At 39.7% G+C, this 22,646-nt stretch overlaps 1 protein-coding gene across 2 annotated transcripts in view; it reads left to right on the top strand.

Annotated features, from left to right (window-relative positions):
• The window catches only part of LOC114240201 (lysosomal proton-coupled steroid conjugate and bile acid symporter SLC46A3), a 28,683-nt gene extending 6,037 nt beyond the window's left edge, over positions 1–22,646 (top strand). The window contains exons 1-7 of one of the 2 annotated variants that reach the window (XM_028170672.2): positions 11,801–12,749; positions 13,965–14,124; positions 19,346–19,447; positions 20,064–20,201; positions 20,561–20,644; positions 21,757–21,913; positions 22,484–22,646. In XM_028170672.2, coding sequence (XP_028026473.2) covers positions 11,934–12,749; positions 13,965–14,124; positions 19,346–19,447; positions 20,064–20,201; positions 20,561–20,644; positions 21,757–21,913; positions 22,484–22,556 — 1,530 coding nt within the window. In that variant the 5' untranslated portion in view covers positions 11,801–11,933 and the 3' untranslated portion in view covers positions 22,557–22,646. Of the gene's footprint in view, positions 1–11,800; positions 12,750–13,964; positions 14,125–19,345; positions 19,448–20,063; positions 20,202–20,560; positions 20,645–21,756; positions 21,914–22,483 lie in introns of those variants that run through there. The other variant, XM_089737002.1, reaches the window with a different exon arrangement.

The raw sequence follows: 22,646 nt of genomic DNA on the forward strand, positions 1-22,646 counted from the left end.
TGCCAGGTCTATAGTGCTCGGACGGAGCGCGATGTTATACGGATAACATGTTGGAGTTGGGGGACCGACTATTTCAAAGGTGAGGTCGTCTATAAACGCGTCGAGACGCCTACCGTTCACGTTTGTACGATGGCAGTTCCACCTAGTGTGGTGGCAATTTAAATCGCCTGCCAGGATGACGGAGTCTCCCATGCCGAACAGTGACTCGATGTCACTGCTCAGGAGGGGTTTGTCCGGGGGGAGATAAACGGATGCGATGACGATCGGCTGGTGTCCCGTCAGCGAGATACGGCACACTGACGCCTCGATATGTGAGAGCGAGGGAGTATCGAGAGGGACAACGTGCAGGGCCCGCCTATAGTAAATGGCAGTCCCGCCTTTGGAGGCGGTGAGTCTGTCATTCCTAACCATGGCGTAATTCACGACTTTCGGGTCGCGACGCGAGGGCTTCAGACAGGTTTCCTGCACTAATAGAATATCTATAAGATTATCGCGGAGGAATTCGAAAATTTGATCGCGTTGCCGCGCGAGTCCGTTAGCATTAAAGAATGCTAACGTAAGGGAATACGGTTTTTCTCTACCTTTTTGCGCCATTGGTTACCGGTAAACCGGTAAACGGTTTACAAAGTGCGGGACACGGACTCGTATACGTCCATGTGGTCGAACGCGGCCGCGAGTCGCTGTTCGGGGGTTACCGACCTACGGATAGCGTCTGCGAACGATCGCAGACGGTCGAAGTTGACCGCAGTGACGAAGTCGCGCACGAGCGCGAAGTCGTTGGCGGCAGAGGGTTGCGGGGGAAGGAACGCGGGCGCGGGTCGAGGTGCGAGCAGGGGCTGGGGCGCGGGGCGTGTCGCGAGCGGGGGCGGGGGTGCGGTTTGCGCTCCCGCCTTCGTATACGGCAGCGGCTTTTTCCACGCCGAGACCGTGGGAACTGCAGCCGGCACGAAGGCGGGTTTCGGCACTGAAGGCGCCGAAGTCTTTGGGCCGACGGTTCGGGGGGCTGGGTGGGTCGGACGTTTACGCGGAGCCCTAGGACATCCACGGTAGTTCGCGGGGTGCCCTTGCTTAAGGCATAGGACACAGCTTGGAGGTTCGGTCGCGGTTTCCCTAACTCGCGAGCAATCTAATGTGGCGTGATCGCCGAGGCACTTTACGCAGCGGGGGCGCGCGTGGCAATTACGAGCCGAGTGGCCGTAAAGCTGGCATCTGTAGCACTGCCCGGGAGTGCCACGTCTATGGGGGGCTTCAATTGAGATCCCGGATAGGCCGCAAATTGTCGTGAGACATGCGATCTTCTTTTTGGCCTCCGGGGTGGGTTCTAGCGCTACTAGAATCATGTTGTAGGGCTGTTTGCCCCGCCCACTGTGCATCCGGTGCACACTAACTAGCGGGAGGGACTGAGCGGTGAGATCCTCCTTAATGTACTCGATATCTAGCTCTTTTGGGACTCCGCGTATTACTACGCGGAGCTCGCGGTCCTCCTGAAGAGCATAGGTGTGAAAACCTATGTTCTCCTTTCGGAGGTATGAAGAGAGGGCCCTATGGTCGCCCGGCGTTGCGACCTTTATCTGAATCCCATGCGCGACGTTACGCGCATGGGTATAATTAATTTTATTTGCCTGAAGGGCCTGGGAAACGCGGTTCCACGCAGTTTTTTCCTGGAGAATCAGCGGGGGCGGGGCAGCTACTTTAGGAGCGGGCGCGGGTTTGGGACGCGGCGGTGGGGTTACACGGCGAGCGGAGTCCGACTCCGGTGTCACGACTACCTGCGGGCGGGAGGCGGTCGCGGATTTAGTCTGCTTCGTCGTGGAGCTCCGGGACTCCACGGCGCGAGTACACTTTTTACCGCGCGTTACGGTTTGGAACCCATCCGAAGTTCCAGGCTGAGGGCTTGACGCGGATTCGAAATCCATCTCCGATTCTGTATCGGAGCCTGAACTCGAAACGATCGAGGTCGCGACGGACGAAACGCGCGATGACGTAGTCGACGCGGGCGCGGGGGTGGGGGTAGCGTTAGGCGCTTCGTGAGTCGCTACGTCGAAACGTGCGCTCGAACTTGACGCGGCGGCGGGGGGCGCGCGGCGTGCCTCCGAGGCACGTTTGAAGTACGCGGCGACGGACGCGGGGGGGGAGGGATTGCCACGGGCGGCCCTAAACTCTAGGTACTCGGCCCTAATTGACGGGTACCTATCCCGGAGGAACCCGACAATATCACTAGCACTATCTTCTTCCATTTTTCGGTCTTCTTGCCCGGGGAGGGCGGCCCCGGGACTTTTGTTGAACTCGCCGAAAGGCGAGGCCCCGGATAGGATTTGTAACCCCCCTGTGCTGCAGAACAGCAAGGAGCAGGGGGGGGAATGCCTATGCCGTGAAAACGGCAATCGGCGGGGAAAAGGAAAGGAACCCGCTCGGGCTGTATAGTGCTACAGCAGGCAGAATCGCGAGCGGGGGTCTAGTCTTGAAAAAGACTGTTGTTTTGGGAAGGGTTAGGAAATCGCTAGCCTGTGAGTGCCACAGGAAGCCTGAACGTAGCGATTGGTTTTGCCTTGAAAAAGGCAGTTGGTAAAGGGTGGGTTCGCGGTTACAAAACTTTAGCGCACAAAAATGGACTCCGAGACGCAAATCGCAAGCGACCAACGGATCGGCACGTCCGCACTACCGAATTGTAAGCACGATGTATTCACGGTCACTACACTGTCGAGCACAACTGTGAGTTCAGAGACGCAGCTCGCAAGCGGGCCACGGATCGGAAAGCACGTCCGCGCACGACCGAGTCGTGAGCGAGAATGCTTTATAAATCCAGTCGTTAGTAATACTTGTATAGACATGAGAATCTCGGTTCTCTTCATAAACTTAACCGTTAACGCTAGCCGGTAACGCTAACGGTATGGCGATGTTAAAACTTTCCCAGCTAACTTTATTATGGCTTAAAGTCGGCAATGCCTATTTGGTAAGCTCTTCAGCTACGGTTTTAACAATTGATCTCGAGATGACCTTGTCTTCCTTATTTTTTGAAAGACTTTCCCTGTAGCTTCCCTTGCATGTTTTTCATTGCTCTAGTAAATCTCTAGTGGTCTAGTAAACTAATAACAATGGATAAGGAGAAGCGCAAGAAACTCAATTGCAGACGCACGCGTTTTTCGACTTTTATATAATTTTATTTTGTTTTTTTGATTTGGATCAGTAGTTTAGTATAGTTTGTGTATTGAAATATTTTTTTTTTTTTTTTTTTTTTTAAGTTCTATTCGTTTAAGTTTTTTTTAAGAGTTGAAGTAGGAGTTTTATTGGTAAGTTTTTTTTTCTTAACTTTTGCTCCTTATGGAGCTGCCTGATGACCCTGGGGGCAGAGAAGTCCCTGGGGTCGGTTATAATGTAACAATCTCAAATGAGGAATGTGGAATGGAAACCGATGGATCTGTAAAACCTAGCACACCCAAAGTAGTACTCCTCCCCAGTTCACTGACTCGCAACTGAATTCCAATCAGTACAAAAAACTAGAATCAGTAGCTAGACTAACTTATCAGACAAGTGATGCGGCACCATATGTTGTTCATGTGCAAAGAATGCAGCAAGCTCCGAATGATAATGTTACAGTTCACCATATTGCTTTTGGTCGCTTTTTAAAAAGGAATTCTATCCACAACATTGTTAGCGGAAGCTTAAAACGAATTGGCCGTAATAGACTGTTTCTGTCTTTTAATAATTACCAGGACGCAAATTCTTTCCTAAACAGCCCTGCTTTGCAATCAGCCGAGTTTATGGTTTTTATCCCAACAGTTAGTGTGACCCGTATGGGTGTTGTAAGAGGTATACCTGCTGAGTGGTCAGATGAAGAAGTTATGGAAAATATTAATTTACCTGTTGGATGCGGTCCAATTTTAAAAGTAAGAAGAATGAGACGGCGTATCATAGTAATGGCAGTGAATTTACGGCTACTGAAACTGTGGTTCTCACATTTGATGGGGAAATTCTACCTAAGCGAATTTTTATTTGCTACACTGCTCTCCCAGTTGATCTTTACATTTTTGTATTGTTGCATATTTGGTCATGTAAAAGCGTTATGTAGGTCAAAACCAAAGTGTTTCAAGTGTGGCCAAGACCATACTGCTGACCAGTGCTCTATCCTAGAGGAAGATGCATACTGTTGTTTATGCCAAGGTTCCCATTTTGCCACAAGTAAAAGATGTCTAGAATTTGAGCGCCAAAAAGCCATTAAAGAAACTATGGCCAAGAGCTGTATGTATTTCGTACGCTGAAGCATCTAAAATTCATGCACCCATTTCTAAAATATCTTATGCTGATGCTTTACTTTCTTCTTCCAATATCGGGGCTTCTACTATTTGTACTCCTCAATATGAACAGCCTCATAAACAACCTTTCAGTAACTTTTACAAAAAGACTGTTTTTCTTAAACCAAAATCTGTTTCTAAGCTATCTAAAGGTTATGACAAAAAAACACAACAAGAATTAATTAACGACTATGATATGCCCTCACCCAGAAATGGTTGTGCATTAAACTCAAATAACCATAATGAATCGACATTACAATCAATTGCAGACCTCATTAAAATTCTCATTAATACTTTATCACAGTCTAATATTCTTCAACCGTCCAACGCTGCCTCTTTAATTGACACTATCGTTAACTTACCAAATTATATTAATAATGGACAAGCAAGCCAAAGCTCTACAGTGGAATTGTAGAAGTACTTCGTCTAAGAAAAGTGATATTATTTATCTTATAAATAAATATAAACCTTTTATCTTCGCTCTACTGGAGACTTGGCTAAAACCAGGTGCTCCTTTCAGATACTCTGGATATACCTATCTCCGGGAAGATCGTATTGACGGGTATGGCGGGGTTGCCTTACTAGTCAAACATCATTTTCCTTTTTCTCACTTTCCTTCTCACAGTAATGATTTTTCAATTATTGCTGCTATTGTAAATTATATCTGCTATTTTTCAATATATATCCCTCATCCAAGTTCTTCTATTTTTGTCAAACTTGATTCTATCATTTCTACTCTTCCTAAGCCTTTTATCTTATTAGGCGACTTTAGCAGTCAACATAGTTCTCGGGGCAGTTCAACAACCAATACATACGGAGTTTCATTGATTGAACTGTTAGACTCCCATAATCTTTGCTTTCTCAACGATGGTTCTGTGACCCGACGGATCTCTCCCAATGAAGGCTCAAGTGTCCCTGATTTAAGCATTTGTACTCCTAGTTTAGCTTCCACTATTTCATAGTCTACACTTTCTTCTTCATATGGTAGTGACCACTTCCCTTTACTTCTTAGATTTTCTTTTCATATTAATTTTTCATTTAGACATTCTCCTAGATTGAAATATCGACTTAATAATGCTGATTGGGATACCTTTAAAACCCGTATATATTTTTTTATTTTATTTTTTTTATTGCTTAGCTGTGTGGACGAGCTCACAGCCCACCTGATGTTAAGTGGTTACTGGAGCCCATAGACATCTACAACGTAAATACGCCACACACCTTGAGATATAGTTCTAAGGTCTCAGTATAGTCACAACGGCTGCCCCACCCTTCAAACAGAAACGCATTACTGCTTCACGGCAGAAATAGGCGGGGCGGTGGTACCTACCCGTGCGGACTCACAAGAGGTCCTACCACCAGTAATTACGCAAATTATAATTTTGCGGGTTTCATTTTTATTACACGATGTTATTCCTTCACCGTGGAAGTCAATCGTGAACATTTGTTGAGTACTTATTTCATTAGAAAAATTGGTACCCGCCTGCGGGATTCGAACACAGGTGCATGGCTTCAACACGAATGCACCGTACGTTTTTTTTTTTTTTTTTTTTATTGCCTTTGTAGGCAGACGGGCATACGGCCCACCTGATGGTGAGTGGTTACCGTCGCCCATGGACTTCAGCAATGCCAGGGGCAGAGCCAAGCCGCTGCCTACCGCTTAATACTCTCCACAAGCCTCGTTTGAAGAAGGACATGTCATAGCGCTCGGGAAACACCGTGGAGGGGAGCTCATTCCATAGCCGGATGGTACGTGGCAAAAAAGATCTCTGGAAACGCACTGTGGATGACCGCAGTGGCTCCAGGTAGTATGGATGAACTCTACTCCGGTGGCGGGCGGTGCGATGGTAAAAACGAGATGCTGGTATCATCTCGAACAATTCCTCAGAGCACTCCCCATGGAACATACGGTATAAAATACAGAGGGAACCGAAGTCCCTCCGCAAACCCAGAGGCTCCAAACGATCCGAGAGAATGGGATTATCGACAATCCGAACGGCCCTCCTCTGTATGGAGTCAAATGGAAGAAGCTGGTATTTGGGAGCCCCGGCCCAGAGATGGGAGCAGTACTCCATGCGAGGCCGGACTTGTGCTTTATAAAGCAAAAGTCTTTGTCCAGGCGTGAAGTACCGCTTCGCTCTGTTGAGGACTCCCAGCATTTTGGACGCCAACTTGGCTTTGCCTTCCAAATGACTCCGAAACTGGACATCGCTCGAAATGTCGACCCCAAGTACCCCGATACTCTCGGAAGGTTGCAGGGATACTCCTTGGAATTGCGGCGCCATGACAAAGGGGTCCTTCTTCGCAGTGAACGCGCAAACTTGTGTCTTTATAGGGTTGAATTGAACCAAGTTCAATTCACCCCATTCGGAGACTTGCCCCAGAGAGTTCTCCACTTCAGACACAAGTTTTGATCGTCTCTCTTGCACCACGCTCCGAGAGAGACTCTGATGGCCGATATATCGCGCATCCCCCGTGCTATCATCTGCATAGCAATGCATGCCATCAATAGACAGCATGTCATTGATATACAGGATGAAAAGCGTGGGGGAGAGCACCGAACCTTGTGGAACGCCAGCGTTAATGGTCATGGTATCAGAACAATCACCGTCCACAACGACCGTGATGTTCCGCCCATCCAAAAAGCTAGCGATCCACTTGCAGAGACCCTCGGGGATTCCGTAAGATGGTAACTTCGACAGAAGTGCCCTATGCCAGACCCTGTCGAAGGCCTTCGCGATATCAAGGCTCACGGCAAGAGCCTCGCCCTTGCTCTCCAAGGCTTCAGCCCACCTGTGAGTAAGGTATACAAGAAGATCGCCAGCTGAGCGACCGTGACGGAAACCGTACTGTCGGTCACTGATCAGCTGGCGATCTTCAAGATACTTCAGGAGTTGTGTATTTATAATTCGCTCCATCACCTTGGAAAGCAAGGAAGTTATCGCGATAGGCCTGTAGCTCGATGGGTCCGACCGGTCACCCTTCTTGGGGATAGGGTGGACATGGGCGGTCTTCCATGAAGACGGAACCCTGTTAGTGCAATAAGAGAGGCGATACAAACGCGTTAGCGCAGGTGTCAGCTCAGGGGCGCACGTTTTCAAAACCACTGCGGGGATGCCGTCTGGCCCACTCGACTTATGGACGTCCAGGAGTCGGAGCTCCCGCCTGACTGCACACTGTGTGAAGCAGATATCCGGCAGGGAGCTATCACACCGGGGGATGTTCGGTGGTGTGGCACCCCCGTCGTCCACAGTCGAGTTCGAGGCGAAGAGTTTGACCAGAAGGTCAGCCTTCTCTTTCGCGCTGTGGGCCAGACTGTCATCGGACTTGCGCAGTGGTGGGAGACTAGACCTGCAAAAGTTTCCTTCTGCAGCTTTGGCGAGCGACCAAAAAGCACGGCTCCCGGAGGGATAGCTCTTCAATCGCTCGCCAACTCTAACTCTAGTGTTATCCGTTAGGCCACGACGACCACACAACAATATATATGTAATAATAATATATAAGTACTAGCTGACCCGGCAAACGTTGTGTTGCCTTAAATAAGATTTCTAGGGAAATTCTAGTCTAATATATAAAATTCTCAAAAACCTCATTCAACCACATAATATAGTAAGCGGCACGTAAGTTGGCAAGGTTTTGGTGCAGTGGGGGTAATGTCGCGCATAGTGTACATTGCAACAAAAAAATGGTCACTTTTACTGCCCGCATATAATATATTATTATGTTAATTTTATTTTATTAAATTTTTTATTTGCCATAATTTATTTTTAAGCCTGTGTGTTTAGAAGAAAGTTAAAGAAAAGAGAGGAATTCGTGAAGTGTATTAGGTGTTATAAATAAAATACAATTAAAAGTTAAAAAGTTTATTTAACAAAATATACTTAATATTAAAAATTATGTGTCGCCGTCGTCACTATCATTTTCTAATAGTGCTACCCCTTGGATTAAATTTATGGTAGGACCTGAGCTGGTGGAAGGAGTTGGCTCCTCATCGTCGACATAACGAAGAGTCGCTGTCGTCACTGGCGTAAATAATAAAACGCTCAGTGACCGAATCGACTATAATTATGGTCATTGGTATTTGGTCCTGGCATTGCAAACAAATTTAAAACAATAACACTCGTAACAAAAACTAAATTTAAAATAATAATAACAACTCGTAACAAAAACTCAATATAAACAAAGGGTTCCTACAACTTTAGTAGGCACATGTGTAACCGGGAGCGAACGGAACGTGGACGCGGTACGGGAGGGGAGAGTCGACTGACTCACCAATCGCGCGCACGGAACGGTGCTACGTCTTTCCCCGCGTCCCGCTTGACAACCAAAGAGACCTAAAAAACGACTTCTGCGCATCTAGCGGCTCTTGCCAAGTTACGTGCCGGGGACTATACCTCATTACAACAACAACAAAAAAATTATAAAAAAAAAATGTTTGGGGTGAACAACCCTTATCACTTAGGGGTATGAAATATAGATAGTAGCCGATTCTCAGACCTACTGAACATACTATTGATACACAAATAAAACCAAAGAAACATGGCTGAAAAATGTATAGTGAGTAAGACAGGAGACCGGCTTCGTCCTCATCCCTACTACGTGATGTTTGCTGGATGAGTGGTGACACCTGGCGGGGATAACTGATCGATTGATAGTTGATCAGTAGTCGACCGGCGAGGGCAGGAAATCAAACTGAATTAAAAAAAAATCATAATTAAAGGAACTTGAAATTATAAACTCTGAATAAGAATTTATCATACTACAATTATAATATTTGATTGCCATCTTGCAACCTTATTGCGGATCTGTGCATAGAAAATAAAAAATAAAAATCGGGATGGAAAAATAGGGGTTGATCGTATAAGAGTGAAAATTGAGAGTAATATATTTTTTTTTATTTTAAGTCATGACAAAATAAAAAATAAAATCTTGCCAAAAAAATTAAAATTTATAATTAACAAATAAAAAATAGGGGTTGATCGTGGAGGGGTGAAAATTTCAGAGTAATATGAATTTTTTTATTCTAAGTCATGACAAAATAAAAACAAAATTCTTGCAAAAAAATTTAGTTTTTAATTAGCAAATAAAAAATAAGGGTTGATCGTAGAAGGGTGAAAATTTAGGGTTGTATGTATTTTTGTATGCTGTATCATAAAAAAATAGAAATTAAAAATTTTGTCTAAAAAATAAAAATAAAAATTTAGGGGTGGACTACCCCTAACATTTAGGGGGATGAAAAATAGATGTTGGCCGATTCTCATAGATACCGGATAAGCACAAAAAATTTCATCAAAATCGGTCAAGCCGTTTCGGAGGAGTATGGCAACGAAAACTGTGACACGAGAATTTTATATATTAGATAGAACAAAAGATGACTTCTCTTCCTAATATCTCACATGGTTCAGAATCAGTTTGTGCTGAAGCACTAACGAAATTATTTATAAAGGTAGCTGACCAAACTTTTCCGCTTAAAAATGGTGCTCTGGGCTTTATTCCATCTCCACCTTGGTGGATCAAGAATGTTCGGATGCAAAAAAAAAAGAAAACAAGTTGAGCTCCAATATTGTGACAATTGTACATCTGAAAATTTTGATCCGGTTACAGATGCTTTTAAGGCCACTAGTTTATTATTCAAAAAGAAAAAAGCAGATAGCTGGAAATTTTTTTGTCTCTCTATTTCTCCTAATGTCTGTCCTTCTGTGGTATGGCGTAATATTAGAAGATTCAGGTGTGCATTTACTGAAACTTCTTCTGGTTTTCTCCCGGCTTCATTAAATAATCAATTCCTGGACAGACTTGCCCCTACTACTGTTCCTGAAAAAATGGTTATGCCTCTGATGCCATTCAACCCTCTGGTCTCGCTAATCCATTTTCTATGTATGAAATTAAAAATACAATCTTCAGTAGTAGACTCTTTTCCTGGTGACGATGGAATCCCATATTCCTTCATCTCTCATTTAGGTGACCACTCTCTTGAATATATCCTAAAATTGATAAATACATTCATGTTAACCGGTTCTATTCCTCCACGCTGGAAAAACCAGATCATTATACCAATTCTCAAACCTAATAAGAGTTCCTCTGATGCAAACTCATATCGTCTTATTGCATTGTCTTCGGTCTTGATAAAACTCTGTGAACATTTGGTGAAAACTCGCCTTGAATGGTTTATAGAAAGCAATAGCAAGCAATAGAAGCAGTTCAAGCTCTCCAAAATATCCATTAAAAAACAAATTAATTTTTCCTATCATTATTGAGATTAGGAGTTTGCTGTATATATGTAAGCAATTAGGGTTGTCTGTGTCATTTGGTTGGATACCTGGACATTCTGGTATTTTTGGTAACGACATAGCAGACCAACTAGCAAATGAAGCCGTTAAAGATGGCAATGCTAATTCGTATAAAAATAATTATCATGATTTGGCCTCACTTCCTGTTTCTTTTCTTCGAAAATCATGGGCTGATCTTTGGATTCAGAGCAGTTTAATTAAGGGTAAATATTTTTTATCCATACAGCCCACAAATACCACTGAAACCATGGTTTTTTAAAATGAAATTTAATAAAAAGGAAACATCGTCTCTTATTCGTATGAGATTGGGTCATGTGTGTACCCCAGCACATCTTACCAGATTTCATATTATTGATAATGAAATGTGTGAGTGTGGTCTGAATATTGGTGATTTAAATCATATCATTCTGTCCTGTCCTCAGTATAACCACTCCATCTTATTTGATCACTCTGATCCTTGTTCCAGTATTCCGTTACCTACATTTGTTCCTGTTTTGTTTTCATCTTTAAATCATAATGTATATAAAAAGTTATATTTATTTCTTACTGTAAATAATATACAATTATAAGTACATAATTATGTATATAATTAATATTGTATTTGATTTAATTTATTAATTACTGTTCTTTTGCTGCTGATCCTATCCTTTATCCGATGTAAAATTCTTTTCCTTTACTACTCCGTTTCCTTACCTTTGTCTGTGTGTGAATGCGACCACAGGCATTTCAAAAATTTCGACACATCAAAGTCATTGACTTTGTTATTAAGTGGTTATTTGATATTATAGTAAAACAACCAAATTTAATATAAACATAAATTCTACGTTATGGAAAGTTTTACGTTATATCGAGAGACGATATAAAGAATTTACACTCTGCTTAAAAATGTTTATAGATAAGAAAATTGAAGCATACTATTTGCTTCAATTGACGCTTTGTCTTTAACGCCTTGAACTAATTAACTTAGATTAAGAGAACAAAGACAAAGTCTATAAGTCAATAAATATATAACAAAAATTCAAAGATAGATTTTTAGAAAAAAACAACACAATAAACATAACTGTGTTTATCAATATGTATCAAATAAATATATTTTTATCTATTAACGCTGATTACTAGAAACACGTGAACCTTTTCGTGTATAATTTGTACGTTATCGAATTTAGTATAATATACACTAAACATAATTAATTCGTCACTACAAAAAATGCTACTTAGCTTGCGATTAGCATTATCATTTGATTCGCACATATTATATTATAATGCCCAACAATATCAATATATCAGTTCAGACAGTGCCGTCGTTCTAGACGGAAGTGAATGTTAGTCTTCAATTATATTAATTAACAACATGACAGGCGGTAATCAAGAAAATTTAAATGAAAAACAGGAAGATGAATTCACTGAAGACGATCCATTAAGAAGCCAAGATGTTAAAGAAGTCTCACAACCAAGCGTATGTGCTAAATTCTGCCATCTAATCAAAAACATGACAGTGGAAGCAAGTTTGTTATTCCTCATCATGTCCAGTCTTATTTCAATGTTGACAACCCAAAACTTAAGCTTAGAAAAAGCTTGCCGAGTGAACTTAAATTTTTCAGATGAAATCTGCACCTCCCTAAAGCTGCAAGATGTCAACAGTCAGAATCAGTATGAAAAAGAGACTCAGAAACTGCTAGCGTCTGTAATGGCTAAAAGAACTTATATTTCCGCCACGATACCATGCGTGATCGCCTTATTAGTCGGAGCATGGTCCGACAAAACTGGACACAGGAAAGTGTTTCTGACAATTTCAATATTTGGGCAATTCTTGATTACAATTAATAATATGTTAAATGTTTATTTCTTCCACGAGCTAAGCGTAGAAGTTCTCGTGTTCAGTGAAGCTATTTTAGAAAGTTTTTCGGGTGGTTGGTGTGTAGGTATCTTAACTGCCTTTTCATACATCTCTGCAATTACATCCGGTGAAGACCGTACTTACAGAATGGGATTGTTAAACTTCTGTATGACAGTTGGATTTCCGGTTGGTATGGGACTCAGCGGCATACTCTTGAAGAAATACGGTTATTACGGATCTTACGGACTAGCTGGTGCAATTCACAGCTTGAATGTTATGTACAGCATATTTGTATTGAAGGATCCAAAAAGAAATAAAGAGCAAAAGAAGGTAAACTGCCTAAGCGTCATCAATAATTTGATTACAATGACACTTACTACTCGATAACACGGCTCACATATAGACTTAGACTAGGCCGTTGCTTTACTTCTGCCTGGCCTTCGAAATTACAGAACACTACCAGTCAGCCTTACACTATCTCAGAGACTCGAAAATCACACATTTCCACCTTTGCAGTATCAATCTAACGATTTTAAACTCTGTGACACCTCTCCAGCCATTTTCAAAGGAGAGGCTCGCCCACTTGTCTGGACGATCCTCCTCAAATCTAACCAAATGATCTTTTAATTCTCCCTATTGACTATTTGACTGGGCAAGAAGCTTCTCTATTTTCAGGAATTTTTTCCGCTCTTCGATTTAATTCTTCCTTTTAGAATGGACCTAAAACCATATACATTTTATTATTGTCTCTGCAACTACGAGTTTATCTTCTTCTGTAGGAGTAAAATTCAGGTTCCCCCGTTCACCAAGATTAGTCTGATCACTCTTTCTATGTAAGAATGTCTCTTCTATGTCGATTTCCTCTCTTGTACTTTTATCTGAAATTTATTTTAGATATTTAAAACTCTAATTTTAAATGTAGTCCACATCGCCGTACCACCTCCCGGAGACGTGTTTTTTTTGTCTAGAATCCTTGTACCGTTGTACGTACAGATGTTTCGTTTTATACTAGTGAATTCTGAGCCAAACAATATTAGCTGAGGTTACACTAAAATACACTTCTAGACTGCGTGAAAAGAGCTAGGTGGACAACTTAATATATGATTCTATACTGCGCATTTAATCGTAAACTGCTATTAAGTAACGAACATTTTCTGATAACACACGTGGTACATGCGACAGCAAACCGCCTAGCTTAAGTCCAGTAGCCTTCATAAGTTCGCCTCCAAACTCATCACATATTCTTTTCAATTAAGTGATAGCTTTTCTTAAGACGATAAGTTTTTATGTGTAAGCTACAGACTTTCCCTCTTAATACTGCCATAAGCTTTACTAAAGGTATCAAAGAACGAATATATTCTGTATGCGTATTCCCATTTTTTCCCATCAGCTGTTTTAAGAGAAATCATTTAAATTTTATTTCCGCATTAAATAAATTTTAATTTCAACAATTTTAGTAATTCATGATTCTTTAGTGTTTTCCGATACAAAATCTTTACTGCAATTATTTACTTCGAGAAGTTACTTTAAATTGTATTTTTTCAGCACGATAAACAAGGAATACGCCACTTTTTTCGAACATTCTTCGATTTCGCCAACGTTAAGGATACAGTAGGCGTTGTCTTCAAGAAAGCACCGAACAATAGAAGAATCCGTCTTTGTATTCTTCTGGCAGTAGTTACGGTTTTATTTGGACCAATGTATGGTAAGTTCAATGTCTATGATACATTATCTCCACTGGTAGTAAGATAAAAGGGACGCCGGTCACTTTTCTACTTGATTGTGATCTAGCTGCGTATGAAGTATGAGATAGCCTTTATACCAATTATTGAACTAATTGGGCAATATTCAAAACAAGTGTTCGGTTGATTGTCCGCTCATCAATCCCAACGTTAAAGCACCTGAAGCAAGATCCACAGCAACGACCAAACGCAAATATTGAACCTTGAGGTTCAGGTGACCCAATAGAAAGCTCATTTGTCTTGGTTCCAGCAATTAACTTATTTGCTGAACTTAGATCCAAACTTCCTTCACCGTAAAATGGATGACACTGAAAGCTAAAAATATTCTTAGTAGCTGTAATCAACTACCATAGTCCATTGTCGATTTATAAAAAAGGGATAAAATATAAACATGCCTAAATATAGTAAATAATATTCTCTATTTCCTTCTGTTGTCATTCGATACCTTGGTGAGACTTAGGCCTTTTACCAATTTAAAACTAACACCCCGAACTTTTGACACTCCGACACAAAATTCTCAACTTCTCTTGTTAAATACGGCTCTCTAAAAATTCATTGGATCAACCCTAGATATTCACCATATCCTTAAATTCCATACATCCAAAACTGGGACAGCCGACTGTATGCAAAAAAGAGTAGTTTATATAGTAATTGGTTGATTATTAAATGAAATAGCACGAAAAAGTTTGATAGGTACAAATATCCCTGGTGTATAGACACAGCCACTGGAAGAACAACTGGCTGTACGTCTCGGTCTGTCTATATAACGCAAAAATGTGCACCTATCATACTTTTCCGCCTAATCGATTTGTTAATCGACCATTTAATATTACTTAACTTTTCAATATCCAATTTAATATGTTATTTCTTCTGATTATTATTGTTGCTCGACCGATATGTTGCATTCCATCGCCGTCTAAATATAAAACAATAAGCTAATTAGTAGTAGAAAACAAACCATGCAAAGTAAATAGAATAAATACGCTGACAAAACTTTAAACTATTACATTTAATCTTCGAATTTATGGCCCAATGTTTGGGTCAGCTGCAAACGAACAACGTAACCATGCGATAAGAAATTTTGTAAAGTTGTAATAATGAAACTTATTATCTGAGTTACTTAATTTCGTACAAATTAGTGATAAAATATTACACTAAGCGACTTCTCGATAAATCGTCAAACAGCAAATAACTTTAGTTCAATAATTATGTTGTGGTACGTACGTTATTAGTTATTTTCTTGTTGCGAGAAATTCGCTGGATTCTCCCTTCTTGAATTTAGATATATCACGTTGACTGCCATGTAGGTCACCGGTGCCCTACGTGGCGCATGAAGTAATTATGTCGATTTCTCTTTTCGATCTTCTTACTAAGGCACCGGGATATCTAGTAGACTCCGGGAAAGACGATACCGAACGATACTGAGAATGAATTTATTTCTAAGAGACCCTAAACACTAAAATACACATTAACAAACAATAGAGGCAATAGAGCAAATAGAACAATAGAGTTAGGCAATCCAGGCGCTTAGTAAAAGAAATCGACGTAATTACTCCAGTGCGCCGCGTAGGACACCAGTGACTGACTGACATGGCAGTTAAAGGGTTAAAATTAAAAACGGTAAGAGAATCAAGCGACATATTAACACAATTTATTTAATACGAAATCAGCTAAAAATTCTTACTTTTAAAACAGTGTAAATGTAGAATTTAAAGCTAAAGCTGAGCTGAAGTGAAGCTTTGAAAGCGTGGCTGTTGTAATTTGATTATACTTGTATGTAGTTTACGATCAGTCATCTATATCACAGTTATCATCCTTGAAAATAATATCCGACATTTGCGTTTTTACTAGTGGCATAACTCTGATTCATTGTAACCATCACCATCATGCTTGTTTCTGCTGCAAAGCAATTATTTGTTTCGATTTGAAGCATGTGCATTATTAAACGCTAGTAAACATTTCACACCAGATGGGCAGTCAATGAACGCACTGACTTAAACAATAAAAAAATTGTTATCAAAAAACAGATCGCAGTAGAAGATACTATTCACATTTAACATAATTATTACGCTTAACCTAAATATTATCTTTCAAAGCATTTTAACAACTATAGATAAGATAGGTATATACGTAATAAGCCTTTAAATTAATGTTGTTCACACCTTATTCGGAACGATGGTAATTTAAAGTTACAAAATAAATAAAAAAATTACCTTACCATTTCGTCATTCTTTGATTTTTAAACAACGACAAATCTACGTGGTGCGGTATTTTAACATGTACATATGACATAGTGCTTCGTGGATATTTATGAATACGACTATGAAAGAGTTGACATTTTTAACTGTATTGCATTGTTATTTTAAAATTCTTCTAGTTATGTTTATTTTAGATACTGGTTGAATAAACATAGAAAATTGTTTGTGTAGGTTCATATCTTTTTTTTATTGCTTAGATGGGTGGACGAGCTCACAGCCTACTTGGTGTTAAGTGGTTACTGGAGCCCATAGACATTTACAACGTAAATGCGCCACCCACCTTGAGATATAAGTTCTAAAAGTCTCAAGTATAGTTACAACGGCTGCCCCACCCTTCAAACCGAAACGGATTACTGCTTCACGGCAGAAATAGGCAGGGTGGTGGTACCCACCCGCGCCGATTATAATTTTACGGGTTTGATTTTTATTACACGATGCTATTCCTCCACCGTGGAAGTCAATGGTGAGCATTTGTTAAGTATATATTTGATTAGAAAAATTGGTACCCACCTGTGATTCGAACACCGGTGCATCGCTCAACACGAATAAATAAATAAATAAATATTTACTAACAATCACGCCACGTTAACTGGTCCCGTGATAAGTTCGTAAAAAACTTGTGTTACGGGTACCAGATAACGGATATAAATGTAAGATTTTTATTATACACATACATATATTTAATATACATCCATAACCCTGGAAAATACATTTATATTTATCATACAAATATCTTCCCTTGGCGGGATTCGAACCCGCGACCCCCTTGTGTAGTGACCATGTCACTTACCGCTACACCAGACGGCCGTTAAACATCGGACGTCTTATCCGTTAGGCCACGACGACTTCAATTTAATAACTTAATTCGATTTAAAGATTTAATAACTTAATTCGGGACTTGCTCGTTTACAATTGGCGGCACTAAAAATATACAGTAAATAATAGAATGTGGCTAATTAAAATATTGGAAATATCAGCATGCATTTTAATCGAAGCATCATCCCAATCGACAAATCGTATCCGGAATATTAAGGGTACGGCTTTCAGAGCATCGAACGTACTGTTAACACTCCTATTAATCTATTATGATATCAGACAAACTTTATCAGTGATTAGATTCTTTTTTTTTCCTTAACAAAATATTGCATCGTCATCTGGCTTATCGATATTGATATGCTCTACGAATCAACCTTCTGATATGGACGCTATAAGACATGATTAGGACGAAAAAAACACGCATGTTTCCACGATGAAGGAATGAAGTCGTGTAATAAAAAATGAAGTCGTAAAATTTACTATATAACAATAACTCAAATTTTATAAGTATTTAATAATACACAAGAATTGCTCGTTTAAAGGTATAAGATAATAAGTGGAAACGAATCACGCATAGTCATCGGGCCCCAATTTAGGATTCCCTGTATTATTGGTACAAGAGACTGACAATCGTAAATAAATGTTTGAATATATAGATAATACATATTTAGACAAATAGCAAATAGACCTGTTCATCGCACAATGCCTGACCGATGTGGAAATCGAACCCACGATCCTCGACGCGATAGCCAGGGCAGCTAACTATTGCACCACCGAATCAGACCAAATTGAATAAGAACTCATGGTAGGGCGCATTGCAAGCGCGAATGTGTAGGTAGGTAGCACATGGGGCGTGATAGAACACAATTGAGACTAGCCCGCTGAGTTTCTCGCCGGATCTTCTCAGCGAGTCGCGATTCCGATCCGGTAGTAGATTCATTCGCGAAGTAGTTGCTCTTGAGTTGTTAGGTCTCCTTCAGAGGCGCTCGGGCAGCTGTTAACAAATCCCACCCCTTCTGGCTGAGCCTTTGTTCGCCCATCTGTCCTGGTGGAAAAGAAAGGCCAAACTGGAAAGGCCGCCGGACCACCAGTAATCCTACAATCATATTTTAAAAAAAAGCAACAGAGACATCGTCTCAAAGGGGGTTTTGGCTTTCGCCTTGTGTTCCACGGTAACCGGTTAACACCTGGCTAACTTTGAGTTCGTTCACCCAGTGAGTTTTTTTATTTTACTTTTTATTGCTTAGATGGTTGGACGAGCACACGGCCCACATTTTTTTTTTTTTTTTTATTGCTTAGATGGGTGGGCGAGCTCACAGCCCACCTGATGTTAAGTGGTTACTGGAGCCCATAGACATCTACAACGTAGACGCGCCACCCACCTTGAGATACAAGTTCTAAAGTCTCAGTATAGTTACAACGGCTACCCCACCCTTCAAACCGAAACGCATTACTGCTTCACGGCAGAAATAAGCAGGGCGGTGGTACCTATCCGCGCGGACTCACAAGAGGTCCTACCACCAGTAATTACGCAAATTATAATTTTGCGGGTTTGATTTTTATTACACGATGTTATTCCTTCACCGTGGAAGTCAATCGTGAACATTTGTTGAGTACATATTTCATTAGAAAAATTGGTACCCGCCTGCGGGATTCGAACACCGGTGCATCGCTTCAACACGAATGCACCGGACGTCTTATCCTTTAGGCCACGACGACTTCAAACATGGTGTTAAGAGGTCACCGAAGCCCGTAGATATCTATATTTTAAATACCACCCACCTTGAGATATAAGTTCTAAGGTCTCAAGTATGTTACATAAAAGTGCAATAAAAAAAGGCCACCAAAACTTACAGAATAAAGTCTCATATAATCTTGGGGGAAAATCCACGTCTATTAGATGTCTTCTGGAATTTCACGTTAAATATAAACGATATTTTTTTTATGACTTTTTTATTCCATTTTTCCTTACATTCTCCTCTTCTCTTTATTTTATCATTGATCACACATGATTTTCGAACCTACACATACTTATTTAGGTTTTCATTCGTTTATCGTCCGCAGTTTTTCACAATGATTTAATCGAATCAAATAAAATTATTATTTTCAGGTGAAGTATCTATAATATATTTGTCGACCCGCTACCGATTCAACTGGGATGAAATCAAATTCAGTATTTTCCAGACATACAACTTTGTAACGCACACAGTTGGTAAGCTTTAAGACACAATGTTGATGTTTAACAAACAAACAAACAAATTTTGACAATCGTTCTTGTTTCTGCTTGGATCTGCATTGAACTTAATCATACAACGTGACTTTGTGCTCTGTTAAGCCTTTTAATGTAGGTAGGTAGGTAGGTAATGTAGTATTAGAACTAGAATAAATTAGTATAGTATATACAGTATAGAATAGTTATATCATAGAATAGATTAGTTATATTATAGAATAGATTAGCTATATCACAATTATCGTTTATTCACTACTACTATTATCAGCCCATGGATTATATGTATTAGCGTTAATATAACAAGTATTCGAAATAGCTGCGTCACCATTACAGAAAATAACAAGTTTAAGCCCATTTATTAAAACATTATATATTTATAAATTTTGTTTCTAATGAACTGATCAAGGGATATTTTCTAGATCCAATTAGTGTTTCGATTTTAAATACCAAGTTAAATAAATAAGGATAGGAAGTTTAAATCTAAAATTTCAAGTTCGGCAACTAGACGCTGCATTTATGGGCTTCGTTATCACGTACTTTATAACCCACCTGCTACTAATAATGTTAATATCAATAACATCCACCACTTTCTTACCAGGTACAATTTTCTCGATATTATTCTTTAGCAAATACCTCAAATGGGACGACTCAATATTGGGCATAATATCGACGATCAGTAAAATAGCGGGATCTTTCGTCTACTGTTTTGCACCAAACGATAAAATATTCTTTATTGGTAAGTTTCGTATTTATCCCAATTGCGTTATTCATCTTTTTTTAATAATATTTTTACTTTTACGTAAAAACTACCTCTGCAAAATTTTATTTGAAATTTAGCTTATTTATGTATCTTTATATATATATTTCATCTGTGGGTGTGTTTGTCACTGACCTTTTCCTAAACGGCTGGACCAATTTGATTGATTTTTTTTGTATGCGTTTGCATGGCATCCTGGACGGTTTAGATTCACAAATCAGCCCGGCAGATGGCGCTGCAGTCGGTATCTAGGTTATTTATCTTTCCTAGACATAATTCATACGGCAAAACAACGTTTGCCGGACCAGCTAGTGTATATTTATAAATTTTATTTTCAGCGCCTCTGGTGGAAATATTGAATGGAACAGCGCTTTTGGCAATGAGGTCTATATTCTCCAAGATGGTGCAGCCGGATGAACTCGGTAAAAAGCGGTGATTTATCAAATTCTAAATTAATTTTGTAAAAAAAAAGATGTGTGCTGTCGTGGGACACCGGATATTATAAAAATATTAATTTTAAGTTCTATTCAAGGTATAAAGAAAATAAAACTGTAGGTTTCGCAACCACGCTGTGTGCATTACTAGTTTGTACGTTATTACAAAGTTAAGTCGTACATTATGTGCGTTACTAATAAAAATCTTACGTTACGGACGTTTCTTCCCGGTTAGGGTACCCCTCCGCATCGTCCCATAAGGAACTTCATTCCAAAACTTAAGAAAACTTTTCTACTCGTTACTCTTGGAAAAATTAAATCTAATACGAAGAATTTAAAGACCAACATGGCCAGCTATGAGTATTTGGTTTTCATTTAGATAACCAATATAACTCAAAGTAAGCTTTTCATTTAGTAGACTTTAATAGACATTGCAGAATACTATAATATTATTTGAGTTTTTTATAAGCTAGAAATCCTAATTTATATCAAACCTCAGTCATTCAGGTAACGTAAACCAAAATTATTTCTTTTCGATTGTCAGACTTTGTATACATATTATTATATTATTATAATATGTTTAAGTCGGCCCAACATCACTATTTAGTTAACTAAGATTATTTAAAGTTAACGATTTCCTTAATGTTGATATTGTTGGTTACTCATTATAAGTTCAACGCGTGTAAACAATTGCTTAAGACGGTATTCAAGAAAATTCATGACTAACCTTCCGCCATTTTTCTACTATAAACATGCACAATACATTCCGACTCGAGCAGCCGAACGCTGCGGAGCTTTCTGTTGCTATCGTTGTACACTTGCAATGCAATAAATGGAATTCATTTGAAAAGTTAGTCTTAATTGTCGTCACTATGGAAGGAACAACGAATAGAATAAAGTCGGTGTGGCTGACGTCATCAGTCGCTGACGTCACCAATCACTTATCCTTTATTGGGTAATCATTTAGCTTACTATTTCATTTCCCCTTCGTAGTCAATATATGGCTTCGGTCTCAAGAGAAAGAAAGGCGGTGCATTGAATCCAAAATATAGTTGTTAATCTTCTGAAATATGTATTTTAATGTTACGAATACATTTTAGGTAAAATGAACTCAGTCGTGGGCTTGACCGAGAATCTGATGCCGTTACTATACGTACCGCTCTACACTAAAGTCTACACGTCCACAATGGAAGTTCTACCGGGGGCTGTGTTTCTGATGGGCGCTCTCATGACTCTACCAGCTGTTGGAGCTTTCATGTTAGTGTAAAAATTTCTCGTTTCATATTTTTCTTGGTCGAATAGTTGATTTTATGTCTATTGACTCCGTCGAGATTCAGTATCCATTCGGAGTGGACTTCAGGAAAACAAGGACACAAGAATCAATACCACGTAACTTGGGATTAGGGTCTTCGAATATAAAACAACAGGAAAATGAGCTCAGTTCATGTCAGAGAAATTTCGATTGCTTAACCAATTTATCATCATCATCATTATCCTGCCCTTCTGGGGTCGGCGCAACATGTTTTCTCCTTCAATACTCTTCTAACATATACCATTTCTTCGCTCACTCCCCTCTTACCCATATCGTCTTTCACACAATCTATCCATTTCTTCTTAGGTCTACCTCTTCCTGGTTGGTTCCTCTTCCAATTGGTTAATTGCTTAACCAATTTAATTAGACTAAATTACACAGATCATCTTAAAAATGCAAATTTAAAAAAGTATTCGTAATCATAATTATATTACTTTTCTATTTAAATTAAAACATCAATTAATTTTAATTTTAATAATTTCCAATTTAAAATTATTCTTTCTTCTCGTTTGCAGATGGCTATTTGTCGAACACAGGCTAAGTCTAAGGAAAACGAAATCCGAAATAGAAAATCAATCTCCTGATTAGTTTAATATTAGTTTTAAGTGTTATAAGTAATGTTTAGTTGTATATGTTATCTGCAATTTTTTTGTATAATAAAACTCTATAATATTTTTA

Source organism: Bombyx mandarina, chromosome 22, assembly GCF_030267445.1.
Source record: "Bombyx mandarina strain Sakado chromosome 22, ASM3026744v2".
Lineage (NCBI taxonomy): Eukaryota > Metazoa > Arthropoda > Insecta > Lepidoptera > Bombycidae > Bombyx > Bombyx mandarina.